The sequence below is a fragment of the Amblyraja radiata genome, chromosome 1, assembly GCF_010909765.2.
Source record: "Amblyraja radiata isolate CabotCenter1 chromosome 1, sAmbRad1.1.pri, whole genome shotgun sequence".
NCBI classification, from domain to species: domain Eukaryota; kingdom Metazoa; phylum Chordata; class Chondrichthyes; order Rajiformes; family Rajidae; genus Amblyraja; species Amblyraja radiata.
Window position 1 is genome coordinate 77,164,527 of NC_045956.1, and position 22,305 is coordinate 77,186,831.

Consider the following 22,305-nt stretch of genomic DNA (forward strand, 5'->3'; position numbering starts at 1 on the left):
ATATAACTCTTCTTGTCCTTGAAGTTATGATCATAAGGGCTGCAGACCTAGTGAGCTCTAAGCAGAAATTAGGCTGGGTAACAAGTTATGAAATATGCAGTCATGATAGACTGAATGCGCTCCTCTGTTCCAACTTTCAATGATTCATCCAAATATTCTGCAGTGTGTATGTCATCAGAACCTCTCTCCTTTTGCAACGTCTGGTTGGAGACACCAAACAAACAAAATTTAAAAAAGACATTTAAAGGACGTTATCTTTTTCTTACACAAGTTTCTCTGCCTTGCAGATCGCCAAGAAATGCATATCCACTTCTTCTGCAACACCAATGATCACGAAAGTTATCATTGCCAAACCCATCCAGAAGAATATTATAACAGGTTATTCTACCACTGTTCTTTCAGTGATTTATAGATTTTTTAAATGTGAGATTAACTCTGCAGAATACAAATATTTAAATGTATTTATTTCTGATTGTTTTGATTATTTTGCAGGTAGAGTTCTTTCTCAGAGTGCAATCGGAACTGCCACAAATACCATTACTATTTCTGAAAGTGGTGTTACTGGAACCAGCCTCAATTCCTTAGCACAACAGACAGCCAACAAGATAGCAATCTCTCCACTGAAGTCTCCAAATAAGGTTTGATCCCCCTCTTTATTTAGAGGGGTGGTGGGAGGCCCTGACGGATATTGTGGAGTTGTGGCCTGACAGATTTGAAACGTTTCATTTTTTTAAGTGTTCAAAAATATTCCAAATGTTATTTGAATGTATTACTTATTCATTCCCCCCCCCGCCCGCTTTAAAAAATAAATAAAAGAGCAGTGAACAGTGGTCAACACGGTTTCTCTTTTCACCCTTTGAGGCCTGGTTTTAAATTTTATCTGTCATACATTTTGATTTTCTTTGGTCCTTGAGTGCAGTGCATTTGAGCAGTTGTAATCCAGCTATTGAAGGGAATAAATCGTGCTTCCTGTTATGTCATACAATTTAATGACATGAAAGTATGAAATGGGGATGTCATGCTGATTTCCTTAGAGTTATTCCCCACTTGGTGAAGCTGAGGCATATTGCTGGTGTAGAAGGGGCAGCTTCAGGGCTGGCCTTAGGAGGTGCGGGGCCCAATTGGGAACAATTTTCATAGAAATATAAATATATAATTATAAATGAGTCATATTCATGCACGTGCCGTGAGTAATTATTCAGGGTAGGCAGTCAGTCGGCTTTAAAAAAATCTTAAACCGCGCATGCGCAGATTGTTTTCCTCGCCGTAAAAATAAAAATAAAGAAATTAACAATTCAATTTGCCCAAGGCTTCCAAATCTCCTTCTTTCTGAATTACTGAATGGGTGGGGGGTGGAGTGTGACGGCAGGTGGAGAGATGGTAGAAAAAATGGGAGCACACTGGGATAAGTTGAATCAGTTGTGATCTTATTGAATGACAATACTAGTTCAAAGGACCAATTGGAGGGAGAGTTCCTTTCGCAGCATGTGGGGAGTCTGGCCAGGCGTAAAGTTGCGGGGAGGGCAGCAGCGTTGAGAAGGAGGGGGTCGGGGATCATGCCAGAAACCCACTCACTCACCGCTTCCGCAACACTCCGGGCATGGAGCCACTGCATTCTGGTCAGGGAGAGAAGCAGCTCGCGTGGCTACGAGCGACCTCCGGGACCTCAGCGCCTTCTGCCGGCCCGCTCACCTCTGGCAGTGCTCTCCGTCTGAACAGTGAGGGGACCAGCTCAAGAGCAAAGATCATAGAGGAGTGGGTCAGCGGGTGATGGATAACAGGACAGCGGGCAGTGTAGCTTACTCCTGTGTCAGCGCAAACAAGGGACCAAATTGAGGTTACTCGCACTGACACATGGAGTAAGCTCCACCACCCGCTGTCCTGTTATCCATCGCCCGCTGACCCGCTCTTGAGCTGGTTGCTGGCATGATCCCTGATGTTGTCATTCAATAAGATCACAACTGATTCAACTTGTCCCGGTGTGCTCCCGTTTTTCCCACCATCTCTCCACCTGCCGTCACCCTCCACCCCCCACCCATTCAGTAAAACACAATTATATTTACTGAGGAATGTGGATCGATGCATTGATGACACATTGTATAACTACGTGTTAACTACTGGCTGTTAACAAGTGCTAACAGTGGTAGTTAACAAATCGTTTTTATCTGATGGCCAGTGCAGCGGTTTTTATCTATGTTCGTTTTAAAAAAAAATCATAACTAGGCAAATGTTTTTTTTTTTTAATCTGTAACAACGCAAATTCGTATTTCCGTATGAAATACGGAAAATTAGCGCGGGGCCCAATTGGGAGCAATCTGTCCAATTGGCTTAAGGCCGGCCCTGGGCAGCTTTACTTTTAATACTTTTAATCATTTGGCGTTTTGCGGGGACGGCTGCATCTGCGGTTCCTTATTGTGGGGGGCGGGGGGGACACTGACCCGGGGCAGCTCCTGGTTCGTTCCCTCCGCGGGTGCCGCCTGACCCGCTGAGTTCCTTCAGCACTCTGTGTTTTTTCTTTGGCTCTGGAGTTGAAGGTGGACACAGGGGGGCTGGGGTGACTCAGCGGGACGGATGGCGGCTCTGGGGAGTGGGTGGTGTTTCGGGTCGAGACCCTTCTGCAGACAATCACAAGTGCTCTCACCGACGAGAGTTCAGTTCAGTCTGTAGAAGGGTCTTCTCTCCAGAGTCGCTGCCTTCCTGCTGAGTTACTCCAGCTTTATGTCTAAGTTCAATTTCAAGAGTTAAATAAAAAACAGAGTGCTGGAGGAACTCAGCGGGCTAGGCGGCATCTGTGGAGGGAATGGACTAGGAATTATTTCGGGCCAGGGTTCTTCTTCAATAGGAAGGAACTGCAGATCAAACATACTAGAGCGTTTACTGCAGATCTTTGCTGCAGATCAGGCATGATATTCTTCCGATTTAAATTGGAATTCCGGGTTTATTGTTTTCCTATTTGTCAATTTTTTGTGCCCGGTTATTTGGCGGCCAATCAACCGCTGTCTCTAAGGGGGTTGCGTCCAATCACCGAACAGATTCCCTTAAAATTCCCGTCCAATCAACAAATCGGTCTCCTCCCGTCCAATCAGCCGTTGTCTCCAAAGGCATTGTGTCCAATCGCATAATGCGCTGGTCACCCGGCGGCCAATCAGGCACAGTCTTCGAGGGGCCTTTTGATCAATCACTGACCTGTTTCCCTCACTGAAGCAGACGATGGCTGCAGCCAACACAGAGACAGAGAGGGAGAGAGAGAGAGATGCAAGAAACCAGCTATGACATATAATATACTATAAACTATATTATAAATACACAATAAACAAGTTATGCATTCTTGTACTCTTTCATGGGTATGACCGCACATAAAAAAATCCCCCCCCCCCCCCCCCGGGGGCCCTTCCCAACCTCAGCCTCACGGACCTTAGAGTACCCCTAGTTCCTAAATCCCATTTCCATCACTGAAGTCCCTCATGGTAGGCTGTTCTGAAAGATTCATTTGCATGGGATTCACAGTGGCTTGAATGCAGAACTGAATTACCCACAAAAGTCAGAGTGGTGTAAGGTGTTACTCTGGCTGGAGGTCTGTGATCATTGGTCTGTGTTGGGATCTCTATTGTTTGTGAAATATATATATTTTGATTTGTTTCAGATATGGGTAAAGAAGTGGGAGATTAACTTTAATCTGAGCAAGTGTGAGGTGTTGCACTTTGGGAGGTCAAATCTAAGGAGAAAGCATACGGTTAATGGCAAGACCCTTGACAGCATTAATGTACGGAGGGACCTTGAAGGTGGCAACATAAGTAGATAATGTGGTAAAGAACTTATATGATATGCTTGCCTCCATTAGTCAAGACATTGAATATGAGAATCAGGAACTCATGTTGTAGCTTTAAAAAAATTTTGGGTCAGCTGCATATGAAATATTGTGTGCAGTTCTGGCCACCCTATTGTAGGAAGGATGTGAATGAACGAACGAGTACTTTATTGTCACATGTGACGAGACACAGTGAAATTCTTTGTCTTGCATACACAAGGTATGCATAGAGTCGCCACAAAGAGCGTTGACAAAGTTACAAAGTATCCCGTGCCAGGTTCTCCCCTTACCCCCCCCCCCCCCTCTCCCCTCATATTGTTTTTTTGTACAGGGTGTGGTAGATGCCTGGAGCACATTGCTAGGAATGGTGGGTAGAAGCAGATAGTGATATTTAAGAGACTGTTTAGTTGTAACAAGTTTCAAGTTAAATTGGGTTTAATGTAGTGTGCACAGGTATGGTAAGGTACAAGTAAAACAAAAATCTTGTTTGCAACAGCATCTTGGATGCATAGATTCGGCAACATACAATCATAAATGACATGTAAATATTTCAAGACAGATTTTGTTAAAGAAAGTGCAAAAAAACAATACGTCAGTGCAAAACACTATTAAAAAAGACAAATTCACAGTAGTGCAAGAGTTGGTCTGTGATGTTCCTTTGCCTAGGTAGGATTAGGGTGCAGGTCAGTTCAAGAACATGATAGTTGTAGGAAAGTAGCTGTTGCTGATAGTGGTGTGCGACTTCAGGCTTGTATACCTCCTGCCCGACTATCAGTAAGAAGGCAGCTTTACCTGGATGTACTTAGAAACATAGAAAATAGGTGCAGGAGTAGGCCATTCGGCTCTTCGAGCCTGCACCGCCATTCAATATGATCATGGCTGATCATCCAACTCATTATCCTGTACCTGCCTTCTCCCCATACCCCCTGATACCTTTAGCCACAAGGGCCACACATAACTCCCTCTAAATATAGTGATTTTTGGTGATAGATGCCAGTTCTTTGAGGCAACATCTTATATGGATGTTTTCAATGGTGGACTGGGCTGTGCCCGTGAGCAACAAGCCTGAGTCCACCAATTTCTACTATCTTTTGGTTTCCCGTGTATTGGAATTTCTGTAGATAGACACAAAATGCTGGAGTAACTTAGTGGGTCGGGCAGCATCTCTGGGGGGAAAAGGAGTAGGTGATGTTTTGGGTCGGAACCCTTCTAAAGACTGAAAGATATGGGGGGGGGGGGGGTTGATACTGGAGGCGAGAAAAGGCCAGAACAAATCGGGACCAGCAACAGATGACCCTGGGAAGGGTGGAGTCCATAATGGCCCCATAATCCATGTTGGCTGGGGAAGATGTGCTAATGAGAGTAATACAAGTATGCAAATAGTGGAACTGGCAGGACGACTAGGGTGGTGAAGGGAATGCAGGAGTTACTTGAAATTAGCAAAATCAATGTTCATACCGCTGGGTTGCAAGCTGCCCAAGCGAAATATGAGGTGCTGTTCCTCTGATTTGTGTGTGGCCTCACTCTGACAGTGGACGAGCCCAGGACAGAAAGGTCAGAATGGGAGATTGCGTAGACCAAGGACTATGTTTGGTCTCGCCAATATATAGGAGCCCACACCTCAGTAGATGAGGTTGGAGGAAGTGCAAGTAAATCTATGCCTCAACTGAAAGGGAATGAAAAGACAGTGTATAGCCAAATAAATCTCTCTGTGGAAGTCAGTCATTCAGCATGGAAACAAACCCTTCGGTCCAACTTACCTTCCTGAACAAGTTGCTCAATCGACACTGCCTGCATGCATTTGACTCGTATCCCTCTACACCTTTCCTAACGATATAGCTGTCCTGTGGAGTTACTTCAACCATTATGTTTCATTTCCAATAACGTTCCAGCCCAATAGATGGCAGAAAAGTAGAGGCAAGAGCAGTAATGATAAAATGAAAGCGAATGCTGTGGTCATGAGCAGTCAAGAGTACTTAATTTTCGTTTGTACTGAAATGGAACAATGAAATTCTTTCTTGCAGCAGCATAAAGGGTTTGTGAACACATCTACTCATAGATAACATTATAAACAAAAAATGTTAAATTAAAAATAAAACAATATTAATGCATTACAAAAATATGAAACCCGAGTGCAAACAAGACAGTTTGTAGCTTTGTTGGTGTTTGTAGTGTTCAATAGCCTGATGGTTGTTGGAAAGAAGCTGTTCCTGAACCTGGAAGTCATGGTTTTCAGACACCCATCCCTTCTTCCTGATGGCAGGAGTGAAATGAAAGGGTGGCGAGGGTCCTTGATGCTAGCTGCTGTTTTGAGGCAGCACCATCTTCAGATCCCTCCAATGGTTTGGAGGTCAGTACCTGTGATGGAGTGTCTCCCACTTTTTGTAATCTCCTTCGATCCTGGGCTTTCAAGTTGCCAATCCAGGCCATGATGCGACCAGTCAATATGCTCTCCGCATTCTGTATGCTACTGTACACCTGTAGAAGTTCAAGAGAGTATTTGTTGATGTACCAAATCTTATCAATCTTCCAAGGAAGAAGCATTTAATTCCCGAGCAGATCAACTTTTCTGTTGGCACAATTTTCAGAAATGTTTTTGTTTTCCAAACTAATCGTCATTTTGAGGATGAAGTTATTATAATTTTGCTAAAATATTAGATTTTGAAGAAGTACCAGAGGATTGTCATATATCATTATTCACAAAGAGGCACAGAGCATGTAACTTTAAGCCAGTTATTCTGAAGTCAGAATCTGATCAAGCAGTCATCTTGGTTACATGAAGGGGAAATAGCATCTGACCAATTTATTAGTTCTTTGCAGAAGCATTGGCCCGAGTGTGTAGAGGGGAACCAGTGGACCTTGTGTACTTAGATTTTAAAAAGGGTCGAACAAGATGTAGCACAAGGTTGCTTAATGATATCGGATTCAGTTTAGTTTAGTTTAGTACTATCATGTGTACTGAGGTACCGTGAAAAGCTTTTGTTTGCATGCTATCCAGTTTATTCCAGATTACCGTTTATTGTCATTTGAACCTCAAATGAAGTTCAAACGAAATTTGGTTTCTGCACTCATACAACAAGAAAAGAACCAAGACACGATGACAATGATTAACATGATTACAATTAAGGCATCCCCAGTGTACAGATAAAGGGTACAACATTTAGCTTACGATAAAGTCCAATTAAAACTCATTCAAATGCTTTCAATGAAGTACATGAGAGGTCGAGACTGTACTCTAGCTGATGAGAAGACCATTCAGTTGCTTGATAACGGCTGGGAAGAAACTGTCCCTAAATCTGGGGGTATGCATTTTCAAACTTCTGTTCCTCTTGCCTAATGGAAAAGAGGAGAAAAGGGAGAGGCTGGGTGAGACTGGTCCTAATAATATAATAATAATAATATATTTTATTGTCATTGCACGTCAGTGCAACGAGATTTAGTATGCAGCTTCCAACTGATGTAAAAGAAGAGTAAAATAAATAAATAAGCTGTGTGACGTGACCATCCGAGGGAGACAGTCCAGGGGGGATGGGGGGCACTCAGCAGGGCCGGTTCAGAGCCGCTATAGCTCTGGGAATAAAGCTGTTTCTGAGTCTGGAGGTTCGGGCGTAGAAGGCCTTATAACGTCTCCCGGAGGGAAGTAGTTCGAACAGTCCGTTACAGGGGTGTGAGGAGTCTTTATGGATGCTGACGGCCTTCCTGAGGCACTGTGTGTGGTAGATGCCCTCCAAGGCTGGTAGCTGTGTCCCAATGATCCTCTGCGCTCTGTGGACGACGCGCTGAAGAGCTCTCCTCTCTGCCTCCGTGCAGCTGAGATACCACACAGAGATGCCATACGTTAATATGCTCTCTGTGGTGCAGCGGTAGAAGGTTGTCAGCAGCTGTTGGGGCAGACCAGTCTTTTTTAATGTCCTCAGGAAGGAGGATTATGATGGTTAGATTATGATGGTTGCCTTGCCGAGGCAGCGTGAAGTGTAGATGGAGTCAATTGAAGTGAGGTTGGTTTGGTGATGGTCTGGGCTACGTCCACAACTCGCTGCAATTTCATGCGGTCTTGGATGGAGTTGTCCCCAAACCATGCTGTGATGCATCCCGATAGAATGCTTTCTACGGCGCATCTGTAGAAATTGGTGAGGGTTGTTGGGGACATGCCAAACGTCCTAATTAATTGATATGCTTTCTTGGCTATAGTTTTGATGTAGCTAGTTTAGGACAAATTGTTGGTGATATTTATTCCTGGGAACTATATAGTTAAAGATGAGATTAATGCAATAGCAAGGAGAAACATTAGCTTGGATGCTGTAGAAGCGATATGGGTAAAACTGCGAAATAGCCAAAGGCAAAAAACGCTTGTTGAAGTTGTACACCACCAAACAGCAGCAGAGAGGTTGGAGATAGCATCAAGCAGGAAATTAGGGATGCGTGTAGCAAAGGTATCATGGGTGATTTAATCTACATATAGATTGGGCCAACAAAATTGGTAACAGTACTGAGGAGGATTTCCTGGAATGTATACGGGATGGTTTTTTAAACCAATACGTAGAGGAACCGACTAGAGGGCAGGCCATCCTAGACTGGGTATTGTGTAACGAGGAAGGATTAGTTTGCAATTTTGTTGTGCAAAGGCCCCTTGGGCAACAATGGCCATAATATGGTGGAATTCTGCATTGGGATGGAGAGTGACACGGTTGATACAGAGACTAGGGTCCTGAACATGAATGAAGGAGACTTTGAAGGTATGAGCAAATTATACTTAAAGGGTTGACAGTGGAGATGCAATGGCGAAGATTTAAAGACCGCATGGATGAATTCCGGAAATTGTTCATCCCTGTCTGGCGAAAAAATAAAACTGGGAAGGTGGCTCAACAGTGGCTGACGAGGGAAGTCAAGGATAGTGTTGAAGCCAAGGAAGAGGCATATAAATTGGCTAGAAGAAGCGGCAAGCCAGAGGACGGAGAAATTTAGAACTCAACAGAGGAGGATAAAGGGGTTAATTAATAGGGGGTGGTGGGGAAGAACAAGAAAGAAAGCTTGTGGGGAATATAAAAACGGACTAAACGTTTCTATAGGTTTGTAAAAAGGAAAAGATTAGTGAAGACGAATGTAGGTCCCTTACAGTCAGAGACAGGTGAATTTATAATGGGAAACAAGGAAATGGCAGAACAGTTAAACAAGTACTTTGGTTCTGTCTTCACTAAGGAAGACAGAAACAATCTCCCGGAAATACTAGGGGACCGAGGATCTAGTGGGAGGGAGGAACTGAAGGGAATCCACATTCATCAGAAAATGGTGTTAGGTAAACTGTTGGGACTGATGGTCTGCATCCCAGAGTACTCAAGGAGATGGCCCTAGATATCGTGGATGCATTGATGATCATTTTCCAATGTTCTCTCGACTCTGGCTACCCTCCAGTACACAGGAACTGATCCAATATAACTCCACTTTTTAAGAATGGAGGGAGAGAGAAAACAGGGAATTATAGACTAGTTAGCCTTACATCGGTAGTGGGGAAGTTGCTGGAGTCAATTATTAAAGATGTTACAGGAGCGCATTTGGAAAGCAGTGACGGGATCGGTCAAAGTCAGCATGGATTTATGAAGGGGAAACCATGCTTGACTAATCTTTTGGATTTTTTTCGGGGATGTAACAAGTAGAATGGATAAGGGTGAGCCATTGGATGTGGTATATCTGGACTTTCAAAAAGCCTTTAACAAGGTCCCACACAAGAGTTTAGTGTGCAAAATTACAGCACATGGTATTGGGGGTAGGGTATTGACAAGGATAGAGAACTGGTTGGCAGACAGGAAGCAAAGAGTAGGAATTAACGGGTCTTTTTCAGAATGGCAGGCAGTGACTAGTGGGCTCCGTGCTGGGACCCCACTTGTTTGCAATATATATTAACGATTAAGACGAGGGAATTAAATGTAACATCTCTATGTTTGCGGATGACACAAAGCTGGGTGGCAGTGTGAGCTGCGAGGATAATACAATGAGGCTGCAGGATGACTTGGATAGGTTGGGTGAGTGGGCATAAGCAGTGCAATGTGGATATATGTGAGGTTGGCCACTTTGGTGGCAAGAACAGAAAGGTAGATTATTATCTGAATGGTGTCAGATTAGGAGAGGGAGGTGCAACGAGACCTGGGTGTGCTTGTACATCAGTCACTGAAAGTAAGCATGCAGGTACAGCAGGCAGTGAAGAAAGCAGAGGATTCATTGCAAGAGGATTTGAGTTTAGGAGCAAGGAGTTCCTACTGCAGTTGTACAGGGCCCTGGTGAGACCGCATCTGGAGTATTGTGTGCAATTTTGGTCTCCTAATTTGAGGAAGGACGTTATTGTTATTGAGGGAGTGCAGCGTAGGTTCATCAGGTTATTTCCCGGGATGGCAGAACTGACGTATGATGAAAGAATGGGTCGACTGGGCTTGTATTCACTGGAATTTAGCACGAAGAGAGGGGATCTTATAGAATAGAAACATATAAAATTCTTGGAGGATTGGACAGGGTAGATGCAGGAAAAATATTCCCGATGTCCAGAACCAGGGATCACAGTTTAAGAATCAGGGGTTGGCCATTTAGGACTGAGATGAGGAAAAATGTTTTCACCCTGAGAGTTATGAATCTGGAATCAACTCCTACCTCGACAAAAACCTGGACCCACTGCAGTTTGCTTACCGCCACAACAGATCAACGCTGGATGCGATCTTGCTGGCCCTCCACTCCTCTCTGGACCACTTGGACAACAAAAACTCATATGTCAGGCTGTTATTCATTGATTACAGCTCGGCATTTAATACAATCATCCCCTCTAAGCTGGTTACCAAACTCGCAGAACTGGGTCTCTGCGCATCCCACTGCAATTGAATCCTCATTCTCAGACCATAGTCTGTTCGTATTGGTGGAAATGTGTCAGACTCGATAACAATCAGCACGGGAGCACCTCAAGGCTGCGTGCTCAGTTCCCTGCTGTACTCACTCTATACTCATGACTGCGTAGCCGGTCATAGTGCGAACTCCATCATCAAGTTCGCTGACGACACCACTGTTGTGGGACGTATCACTGATGGGGATGAGTCTGAATATAGAAGAGAGATCGAGCAACTGTCCATATGGTGCCAGCACAATAACCTGGCCCTCAACACCAGCAAAACCAAGGAACTGATTGTGGACTTTGGAAGTAGTAGGATGGGGACCCACAGTCCCGTTTATATCAACGGGTCGATGGTTGAAAGGGTCAAGAGCTTCAAATTCCTGGGCGTGCACATCTCTGAAGATCTTTCCTGGTCCGAGAACACTGATGCAATTATTAAGAAAGCACATCAGCGCCTCTACTTCCTGAGAAGATTACGGAGAGTCGGTTTGTCAAAGAGGACTCTCTCTAACCTCTACAGGTGCACAGTAGAAAGCATGCTGACCGGTTACATCGTGGCTTGGTTCGGCAACTTGAGCGCCCTGGCGAGGAAAAGACTACAAAAAATAGTAAACACTGCCCAGTCCATCATCTGCTCTGACCTCCCTTCCATCGAGGGGATCTATCGCAGTCGCTGCCTCAAAAAGGCTGGCAGTATCATCAAGGACCCACACCATCCTGGCCACACACTCATCTCCCTGCTACCTTCAGGTAGACGGTACAGGAGCCTGAAGACTGCAACGACCAGGTTTAGGAATAGCTACTTCCCCACAGCCATCAGGCTATTAAACTTGGCTCGGACAAAATTCTGAACATTAATAGCCCATTATCTGTTATTTGCACTTTATCAGTTTATTTATTCATGTGTTTATTAATGGTATATGGACACACTGATATGTTTTGTAGTCAATGCCTACTATGTTCTGTTGTGCTGAAGCAAAGCGAGAATTTAATTGTCCTATCAGGGACACATGACAATAAACTCACTTGAACTTGAACTTGTTTGTACGTATTCCGTATGACCATGTGTATTTTCTCTGGGTGCTCCGGTTTCTTCCCACATTCCAAAAGTTTGCAGGTGTGTAGATTAACTGGCTCCTGTAATAGTCCCTAGTGTGTAGGATCAACTTGTGTATCGGGTGGGCCGAAGACTTTGTTAACACATTGTATCTCTAAGTTGAACTAAACTAAACTATTTGCCTATCCCAAAGCCCAGTAAATACTCATAACCTATCTGACTCCATTGACATCCCTGGCAGTACGTTCCAAGTACCCAACCCTCTCTGTACAGAGATGCAGCATGGAAATTGGCCCTTTGGCCCACTGAGTCCACTCCCAACCATTGATCTGTCATTCATACTAGCTCCATGCGTCCCCACTTTTTATCCATTCCCTACACACGAGGGGCAGCTTAGAGGCCAACTAACCTACAAACCCGCTCAGTTTTTGACATGTGATCGGAAATTGGAGCACCCAGAGGAAACCCACACAGCCACAAGCAGAATGTACAAACTCCACACATACAGCACCCAAGGTCAGGATCGAACCCGGGTGTCTGGTGCTGTCCCACTCTCTCCTGCACATCTTCTTTAAACTTTTACCCTCTCACCTTCAAGCTATGCCCTCTTCTTTGATATTTCCACTCTGGGGAAAAGATTCCTACTCTCCACCTTATCTATGGCTCTTAATTTTATGTACTTCTCTCAGGTCACCTCTCAGGCTCCGTCGCATAATCCAAGTTTGTCCAAACTCTCCTTATAGCTCCTTATAACTCTAATATAGCCAGCATTCTGGTTCTACTTGAAAACAATATATGACCTCAGTGAACATGTTAACATGAGAAAGGAACTAATACTTAAATAATGATTTTATCTTTTCTTTGACAATTTCTAATGTAGATATCATCATATATTGATATGGTTATTGCTTTAATCCAATTAATCTCATTAACCTTTCTCGGCATTATCAATAATTATTTGACCAGGTAAATATTAAAAATGTGACATCTGTGTAATTCAGTTGATGAAATTCTAGTTTTGTTCCCTCTCTACACTGCACCCAACTGGCCTATTTTATTTAGTTGATGAGTATCTAGTTTGCTTAAGATAAACAAGCTAGAGGTCATAGGACATTGACTATCTACCCTATCTGTGCCTTGGTTAATTTTATACACCAACCATGTCAACACTGAGCCTCCTTTGCTTCAGGGAAAATGGGTCCTTTCCAATATTATATCCTAAATTCTCCAATCCAGGCAATATCCTTTGAATCTGTTCTGCTCCCCCTCTAGCTTAATCACATCCTCCATATAGTGTGGCAACCGGAATTGTACATAATACTCCAAGTGGGAAAATTCCCTGCCTTCATCTTTATGCCTCCTGCTGGCTATATTCTCAAAGAACTCTATGAAAGAGAAAATGGTGAGAAATTTTAAACAGATTTTTTCCATCAACAGTAATAGGAAACAATATTTTAAAGCTAATTAGAAATGAAAGTTTGTTTTCTTACACAATCGTGTGAATTTTGTTGTTATCAGTTATTGTTCAAATACTGTGGCCTTTTATGCACTGCAGTTGATTTGCAAGTTTGGGATTTGTGATTCATGAAGCTTACCATGATATGTTTTTATTAATTACCATGTATGTACTTCTTGAGCAGACGATGAAACCTGCTGTGCAGACACTAACTATGGGAACAATGAATACCACCCAGTTCAAAACCATCATTCCTTTGGCAACATCACCCAATGTTCAGCAGATTCAAGTACCAGGCAGCAAGTTTCATTATGTACGCCTGGTTCCTGCGTCAACAGCCAGTGGCTCCTCCCAGACAGTCAGCTCCAGTTCCAGCACCAACACACAGCCCTTATCACAAGGTTTGCTTCATGAAAATTTCATTCTGTTATTACTCAAGTCATATGTTTGATAAATCGATATGAAAATATTTCTGTACTTTTTTTTCTTGAGGAATTAGTACGCTTTTAGTATGCTTTTTCACCCATAAGCTCTTAATTGTCATAAAGCGGAGAGGTTAAAACTAAGTTAAAGGGAACTGTAAACATTTAATAGTTCCAGATGAGGACTAATAAACGTTTTCTGTGAACTCCTTTAGTGAGCCTTAATGCTCAGTTTCGTTTTAGCCTGCAATGATTGTTTCCTTTACCAAAAAATGTTTCCATCTTCTGATAACTGATTTAGTTTTGTTCACATTCTAGAGTTTATTAAGACAGAATAAATAGATGTTTTAGAAACATAGAAAATAGGTGTAGGAGTAGGCCATTCGCCCCTTCAAGCCAGCACCGCCATTCAATATGATCATGGCTGATCATCCAAAATCAGTACCCCGTTCTGGCTTTTTCCCCATATCCCTTGATTCCCTTAGTCCTAAGAGTTAAATCTAACTCTCTTGAAAATATCCAGTGTATTAGCCTCCACTGCCTTCTGTGGCAGAGAATTCCACAGATTCACAACTCTCTGGGTGAAAAAGTTTTTCCTCATCTGAGTCCTAAATGGCCCACCCTGATTCTTAAACTGTGACCTCTGGTTCTGGACTCCCCCAACATCGGGAACATTTTTCCTGCATCGACCCTGTCCAATCCTCTAAGAATTTTATATGTTTCTATAAGATCTCCTCTCATCCTTCTAAATTCCAGCGAATACAAGCCCAGACGACCCATTCTTTCATTATACGGCAGTCCCGCTATCCCGGGACATTATGTCGTCAAGACTTGTCTTCATGTTAATTAAGGTCCTTCTACTGCAACAGGTTTGAAGGTGGAAGAAAGCAGTTTCAGCAATGATGAGAACATGCTAATTGAAATGTGGAGAAATTATGAAGATAATCCTAGTTTTGCCCCTGTGCTCAGTTTACAAAAAGAGTTGAGTTTGTGTCATGGTGGATGACCATTACATACATGGTGTAAGTGATTTAGTTCCATGATATAACAGTCCTCTAGCATCTTCCCAATTTGCTTCTTTTTGCATGTCCAAACAATGGATGGCAGCACTTCATTTAACAGTGTGGACAAACACAGCTAAAACCTATCTTGACTAACCCAAGGTTTGATTCCTTTCTAGATCACTATTTATTTATCAAATTGTGGGGAGCTCATTCAACTATTAGCTTTGTGAAGGCACCAAGTACCGAAAATTACTCAGGACTGAATGCAGATACTAAGTATCTGATTGATTAGTTGAAAGATACAGCATGGAAACAGGCCCTTCAGCCTACTGACTTCATGTTGGCCATTGATCACCCATTGGAACTGTTAGCCCACTTTCACATCCACTCCCCATACATCAGGGGCAATTTATAGAGGTCAATTAATCTACAAACCTGTGCATTTTTGGGTTGTGGGAGGAAACCCATGCATTCAAACTTCACACAGATAGCACTGAGGTCAGGATTGAACCAGGGTCTCTGGCACTGTGAGGCAGCTGCTCTACCAGCTGTGCCATCTTAAGGGCCTGTCCCACTTGGGCGACATTTTCGGCGACAGCCTGAAAAGAGGTGGTCGGGTCGTGATGTGTGGTGACGCGCGGTGTCTCCCTGTTGCCCCTGGATTTTGGAAATCCAGGGGCGACATCTAGGTGTCTCATCACGTCGTGCGCCCTGTCACACGCTGACGTATGCTGCCAATTAATCTCCAATCCCGCATGTCTTTTGGATTTGCGTGTCATAGGGAGAATGTGTAAACTCCACACTGCACACCTGAGGTCAGGATCAACCCCGGGTGTCTGGCACTGTGCTGCCCTATCCTACACATCTCACCTTAAAGCTATGTCTTTGACATTCCCACCCTGAGACCAAGATTCTGACTCTCCACCCTATCTCTGTCTCAGTACACCCCTCAGCTTTTGATGTTCCAGAGAAAATAATCCACGTTTGTCCTGGAGGTCACAGTTTTCATATTCCTAAACCAGCTTCACGATGGCAGGAATGAAATGATTATTATTGCTATTGAGGGAGAGAGGCGTAGGTTCACCAGGTTAATACCCGGGACGGCAGGACTGACATGATGAAAGAATGGGTCGACTGGGATTGTATTCACTGACATTTAGAAGGAGAGGGGATCTTATAGAAACATGTAAAATTGTTAAAGGATTGGACAAGCTAGATGCAGGAAAAATGTTTCCGATGTTGGGGGAGTCCAGAAGCAGGGGTCACAGTTTAAGAATAAGTGGTAAGTAATTTAGGACTGAGATGAGGAAACACTTCTTCACCCAGAGAGTTGTAAATCTGTGGAATTCACTGCCAGTGGAGGCCAATTCACTGGACGTTTTGAAGAGAGAGTTAGATTCAGCTCCTAGGGCTAAAGGAATCAAGGGATATGGGGAGAAAGCACGTCGGGGTACTGAATTTAGATAATCAGCGGTGCTGGCTTGAAGGGTTGAATGGCCTACTCCTGCACCTATGTTTCTATGAGTCTGTGGCCAAGGTGGTGAGATTCCTTGATGATGCTGGCTGCCTTTTTGACGCAGCATCTTACTATAGATGCCTTTGATGGTGGGAACGTCAGTACTTGTGACGAACGGGGCAGTGTCCAACAGTATAATCACAGTCTGAAGAAGGGTTTCGGCCCGAAACGTCGCCTATTTCCTTCGCTCCATAGATGCTGCTGCACCCGCTGAGTTTCCCCAGCAATTGTGTGTACCTTCGATATTCCAGCATCTGCAGTTCCCTTTTGAACAGTATAATCTTCATGACTGGGTGTTTGATTTGCCAGTCCAAGCCGCGATGCAACCAGTCAATGTGCTCTCAACCTGTGGAAGTTCAAGAGAGTATTTGTCGACATACTGAATCTCCTCAATCTTCCAAGGAGGTGGAGGTGTGGTTGGGTTTTCTTTGTGATTGCATCAACGTGCTGCCCAGTACAGATCTTCAGAGATGTAAACGAGCAAGGGCAGTACTAGAGCAGCAGTAAATTGTCCCTAGTGTGTGTAGGATAGTGCTAATGTGCGGGGGGTTGCTGATCAGTGTGGACTCGGGCCGAAGGGCCTGTTTCCGCACTGTATCACTAAACAAAAATAAAAATTTGAAGTAGTTGATTCTCGCCACCGCCGATGAAGACAGGTTTGTGGATCATTTTATAAAGCCAACAATCAGATCCTTGGTGCTTGGTCTTACTGATGTTGAGAACAAGATTATTTTGGCACCATTCAATTAGATGATCATTCTTCTTCCTATACTCTGACTCATCATTACCCGCTATTCGTCCAGCAATGGTGATGTCATTGAATTTAAAGATGGAGTTGCAACTGTCCACTGACGCAGTCATGGATGTAGAGTGAGTACAGTAGGGGACTGAGTCCACAGCGTTGAGGTGCCTCTGTGCTGATAGTTATCGAGGAGGAAGTGTTGTTTCCTGTTCGTACTGATTGTGGTCTGTGATGTGGAAGTTGAGGATCCTATTGCAAAGGGATGTGCAGAGATCCAGTTCGATAAGCTTGGTAACAAGACCTGAGATTGCTAACTTGTTACATTTAGATACATTCTATAAGATCATATCATAGTTCCAAAACATTTATTTCCAGGATTGAGGATCCTGGTGCAAAGGGATGTGCAGAGATCCAGTTCGATAAGCTCGGTTACAAGACCTGAGATTGTTAACTTGTTACATTTAGATACGTTCCATAAGACCATATCACAGTTCCAAAACATTTATTTCCAGGATTGTGAATTTTGGGGATGGCAAGAAACTTTGTACCCCTTTGTCCCTCTTTGCTGCTATTATTTGGTGATCATTTAGTTAGGTGGAACTGAAGAAGGGTTCTCGGCCCAAAACGTCACCCATTCCTTCTCTCCAGAGATGCTGCCTGTCCCGCTGAGTTACTTCAGCATTTTGTGTCTACCTTAGGTAGAACAACTAGCAGGAGTATTGGGCATTAAAGCAGGACATGCACTGGTCTTTGAGCGTAATACTTCGGTTTCATCTGAATTGAGTTGTTTGGGGCATCTATATGCATAAACTGCCTATTTGATCTAATGAGCACAATCTCTACTGGCAATGACACAGCTTTCAGAAAAAAGTTGGCGGTAATCTGTTTCTGCATGTTTTAGTATTTCAAACCTTGATGTATGAGAAAGTATTTTGACCCATCGTATCTGAGACTAGTCTCTAGTTTGTTCCATTTTCCTGTGCCTTTTTAAAAATAATATCAGGAATAATACAGTAGTCCATGCCCCTTAAACACATTTATGGAATCTGTTTCCACTTGCTGGGAGAGTTATTCCATGGCCTAATGACATACTGAGGCAGGATTATATTTGAAAATGTACTCTCGTGCTTTACCCTTTGGCAAGATGCTGATATGGTGCTGCTTATGGAGCAGCAGAAACATTTCCACAGCATCTTCCTGATTTTCATGCTTGGATGCACATTAAGGACAGTGCAATGCTCGCTATTATTCATACAGGAAAGTAATGTTTTTAAATATGATTTCTAGATATTCCCTTTTAAGGAAGATTTAAAATTTGACTGCCGTTTGGTTTTAGTAATATTTTTAAACACAGCTTTTATTTTCTGTCCCCAACATATACCCGCTGAAGTTAAGTCCTCCACTGCTAACAATGCTTTCTATTTTTATCATAGTTTAAAAAAGCTCACTATTCAGTACTTTTGTGGGTGCGCAATAGAAACCCTTTCCAGAAATATATAAGGAGATAATAAATGTTATTCCAGTTGATGTCCTCAAATAGTCAAGAAGAGTCAAGAGTGTTTTATTGTCATGTCCCGAATGGGACAATAAAATTCTTACTTGCTGCAGCACAACAGAATATGTAAATATAGTACATAAGAGAACAAAAAAGAAAAAGTTCAATAAATAACAAATATAGTGCAATAATAATATAGTATTTTGCAGTTCAGAGCTTATTTGTAGTTGTGTTTAATAGCCTGATGGCTGTAGGGAAGAAGCTGTTCCTGAACCTGGACGTTACAGTTTTCAGGCTCTTGTACCTTCTTCTCGATGGCAGTGGTGAAATGAGTGTGTGGCCAGGATGGTGTGGGTCTTTGATGATTTTGGCTGCCTTTTTGAGGGAGCGACTACGATAGATCCCTTCGATAGTGGGGAGGTCAAAGCCGGTGATGGACTGGGCAGTGGTCACAACTTTTTGTGGTCTTTTTCGCTCCTGGACATTCAAGTTGCCGAACCAGGCCATGATGCAACCAGTCAGGATGCTCTCTACCGTGCACCTGTAGATGAGGACAAGGGAAGTCAAGGATAACGCCTTAGTTCATTTAAATGGCATTTTGTATCAAGAAGGAGATCTGTAACTTAATACGGAAAGAGGTGGCTAAACAGAAAGATCTGAACAGATTATCTTATCTAAACTGTAAACTAGAATTGTGTTGAAACAAATTTCACATTTTAAGATGCAGTTCGGAATACAGTTTTTTATTTTTTATTTGTTTCTTGAACCCCCAAGCCGTTAAAAAAAAATGTTGTAATGTAAAAATTCTTTGCATATTACCAGATTTATTAAAAAATTTACACCAAACTGTATTTAATTTCATGTAGAGTACAGAGTTCTGCAATATTTCTGAATAAATGTTCTATTTTGTCTTGTAACACTATCTTGTTTTTCCTCAACCAGCTAAGACAGTTGTACTGAATCCACAAGTTCGCATGTCGATTCCAATTGCACCAGCTCAGAATATTAAAAATGTGAGTAATATGTTAAATGTTTGCCTTGTCATCTCTTGCACTGTCCTCAATGACAGTAATTGGTTTTTCTCAAATCGATTTTTCTTTCCAAAGATCATGTTGACTCTGTATCATATGAACTTCTGTAATCCCTGTTACCACTTTCTTGATGGATTCCAGCAATTGTGTTTGTTTATGTTTGACAACTAATGTCAGGCTATCTTGTCTGTAATTTCCTATTTTGTCTCAACACCGTCTTAAGAAATAAATTTAATACCTTGCAAACTATTGAGTCTGAGGAATTTTAGAATCAATCGACTCTGTTACCATCCCTTTATGAACCTCGGAATGCTGGCCATCAGGTACAGGAGATTTGCAAGGCTTTTGTCTGCTTCATTTTGCTATATTTAGTGACATTAGTTGCCTTAATTTCTTCACTGTGAATGAACACGTGATTCCCTTCATTCTATTCCAGTAATTGTGTCTTCTTCAAAGAGCATGAATGATTAATTTAATGCCTCTACCATTTATTTATTTATTCCTATGCCTCTGACTGCAAAGAGCCACAGTTACTATTTACACATCTTTCTAACTTCAGGCTCACAATATTTGTTAGTTAATTATTGTTTGATTAATCATGTTTTCATAACTTTGCCAATCTCTAATTTATTATTTTCAGTAAGATTATGTATTCCAATATTATTCTTAACTTCAGTAAGTTAATGGCGGGCCATTTTTCCACAGTCTTTCTCAGTGCAACATATTTGAGAATTCTGAAGTATTTGAAATGCTTGTCATTGTTTCTTTACTGATGAAACTTTAATTTGTTTTTGCTTCAGTCATTTAACCACTTGTGTCTACTTAACAAGTTTTATTTAACTTTAATACTCCAATGTCCAACTAAGTTGCATCCCTCGACCAGCAGAAGACATTATATTGCGATCACATTTTCTTGGAGAAACCCAGATATTTAAATCACAAATTGTGATGTAAAGAGAAAAGGTTAAATTTAAATACCACTTTTTTCCATTGTTTACTTTGTTTATGCAATTGTTCCCAGAAAATACTTTCCTAATGCACCCCATTAACGTATCCCCAGAACTATTTTTGACCAAGTAGTTATTGCAAACATTTTTTACTTGCTACTTATTTGTCTCCAACCACATTGCCACTGTTAGGGGCGATGTGGACCAAATCCATCAGTGTTTCAGGATAGCAGAAATGGAGGCCCAACTTGTTTATTAATTGAAAAAGCTCTCAAATTGTCTCCAATTTTCTTTTCCCCCCCCATAAACTGGGATTTTTTTTTCTACAGGTCCACCACACATTTTCCAGCACATTTGGTCCCAGAGCCTTTCTGGATTATCCATTTTGCTGGACCAACAGAGGTCACGGCCTTGAGTGGCCATGATACCGGCCCACAAAGTCAGCTGCGGAAGTTGGCTGTGGGAATGGATCTGCCAGCTCCGTCTGGGCCGGAGGTCCAGAGCCCTAACCACAGGGGGCAAATTTGACCCGCCAATCAGCGCTGATGTCCCGATGAGATCGGCCGCCTCACCCGGCCCAGCCACCACATTTTCGGGGGGACTTCTGGGTGGGGGTGGGAGAGGATTTTGTCCAGACTAAAGGAGGGTTGGACCACCACCAGTCGGAAAATCGGTGTTGGACCTGTGTCAACTACTTATTCAAGTCTCTCGAGAATGTTAAGTATTTAAAATGAATTATTATATCACTGCACAAGTTTATGTAAAGTTTAGAAAGATAAAATCAGATGGGGTCTTTGGGGGACGCAAACTCAAACGAGCAATCACATGGGTAAAAGTGGCCACAAGTCGAATTCATGAAAATGCCTAGTCTTTTTGTACATACATTAAAAAGGGTAATTGGGGAGAAGATAGGATTGCTCAAGGATAATGGAGGGTGTTTATGGTCATCAGTGGATGTTGGTGAGGTACTAAATGAATACTTTTCATCTGTATTCACCAACAAGAAGGACATGAAGGACAATGAGATCACTGTGGGTAATAATATTAGTATTACCCACAGTAGTTTGCTACAGCGGTTTGAGATCAAGAATGAGGTTGTGTTGGGTCTCTTGAAGAGCATTAAGGTGGATAAGATCTTGGGGTCTGATGGGATCTATCCCATGTTATTGAGAGAGGCAAGAGAGGAGATTGCAGGGGGCTTGATAAAGAACTTTGCATTTTCTTGAGTCACAGGCGAGGTCACGAGGACTAGAGAATAGCCAATGTTATTGCTTTATTTAAAAAGGGAAGTAGAGATAATCCAGGTAAATTATAAAATGGTGAGACGTGGTGCAGTAGTTGGGAAGCTATTAAAATGGACTCTTCAGGGTGTGATTTGCTCTAATTTACTGGGTCATTAAGGGACAGTCAACATGGCTTTATCCATGGCAGGCCATGTCTTACGAATTTGATTGAGTTTTTTGAGGTGGTGATGAAAGTGATTGATGAGGGTTTGGCTGTGAATGTTGCCTAAATGGATTTCAGTTACACATTTGACAGAGTCCCTTATGATAGGCTGATCCAGAAGATTAAGATGCATGGGATCCATGGTGACTTGGTAATTTGGATTCAGCACTGGTTTACTCATAGATGACAGTGTATTAAGGTGGAAGATGAAGATTATTCTGGCTGGAGGTCTGTGACCAGTGCAGTCTTGGATCTACGTTGTTCATGATATGTATGAATGACTGGGATGTAAATGTAGATGCGTTGATTAGTAAGTTTCCAAACAACACCAAAATTGGTGGAGTTGCAAACAGTGAAGAAGTCTGTCAAAGAATACAGTGGGATATGGATGAGCTACAGAAATGGATGGACAAATGGCAGGTGCAGTTTAATCTGAGCAAGTGTGATTGGCAGTACTTTGGGAGATCAAATGTGAGGGGAAAATATACAGTTATTGGCTAGATCCTTAAC

The 22,305-nt window shown here is 42.6% G+C and overlaps 1 protein-coding gene across 7 annotated transcripts in view; it reads left to right on the forward strand.

Annotated features, from left to right (window-relative positions):
* The window catches only part of lin54 (lin-54 DREAM MuvB core complex component), a 97,205-nt gene that overhangs the window by 48,501 nt on the left and 26,399 nt on the right, over positions 1-22,305 (forward strand). For all 7 annotated transcript variants that reach the window (XM_033024991.1, XM_033024999.1, XM_033025001.1 and 4 more), the window contains 4 exons: positions 288-378; positions 493-638; positions 13,377-13,593; positions 19,314-19,384. In XM_033024991.1, the coding sequence (XP_032880882.1) occupies positions 288-378; positions 493-638; positions 13,377-13,593; positions 19,314-19,384 (525 nt within the window). The remainder of the gene's footprint in view (positions 1-287; positions 379-492; positions 639-13,376; positions 13,594-19,313; positions 19,385-22,305) is intronic.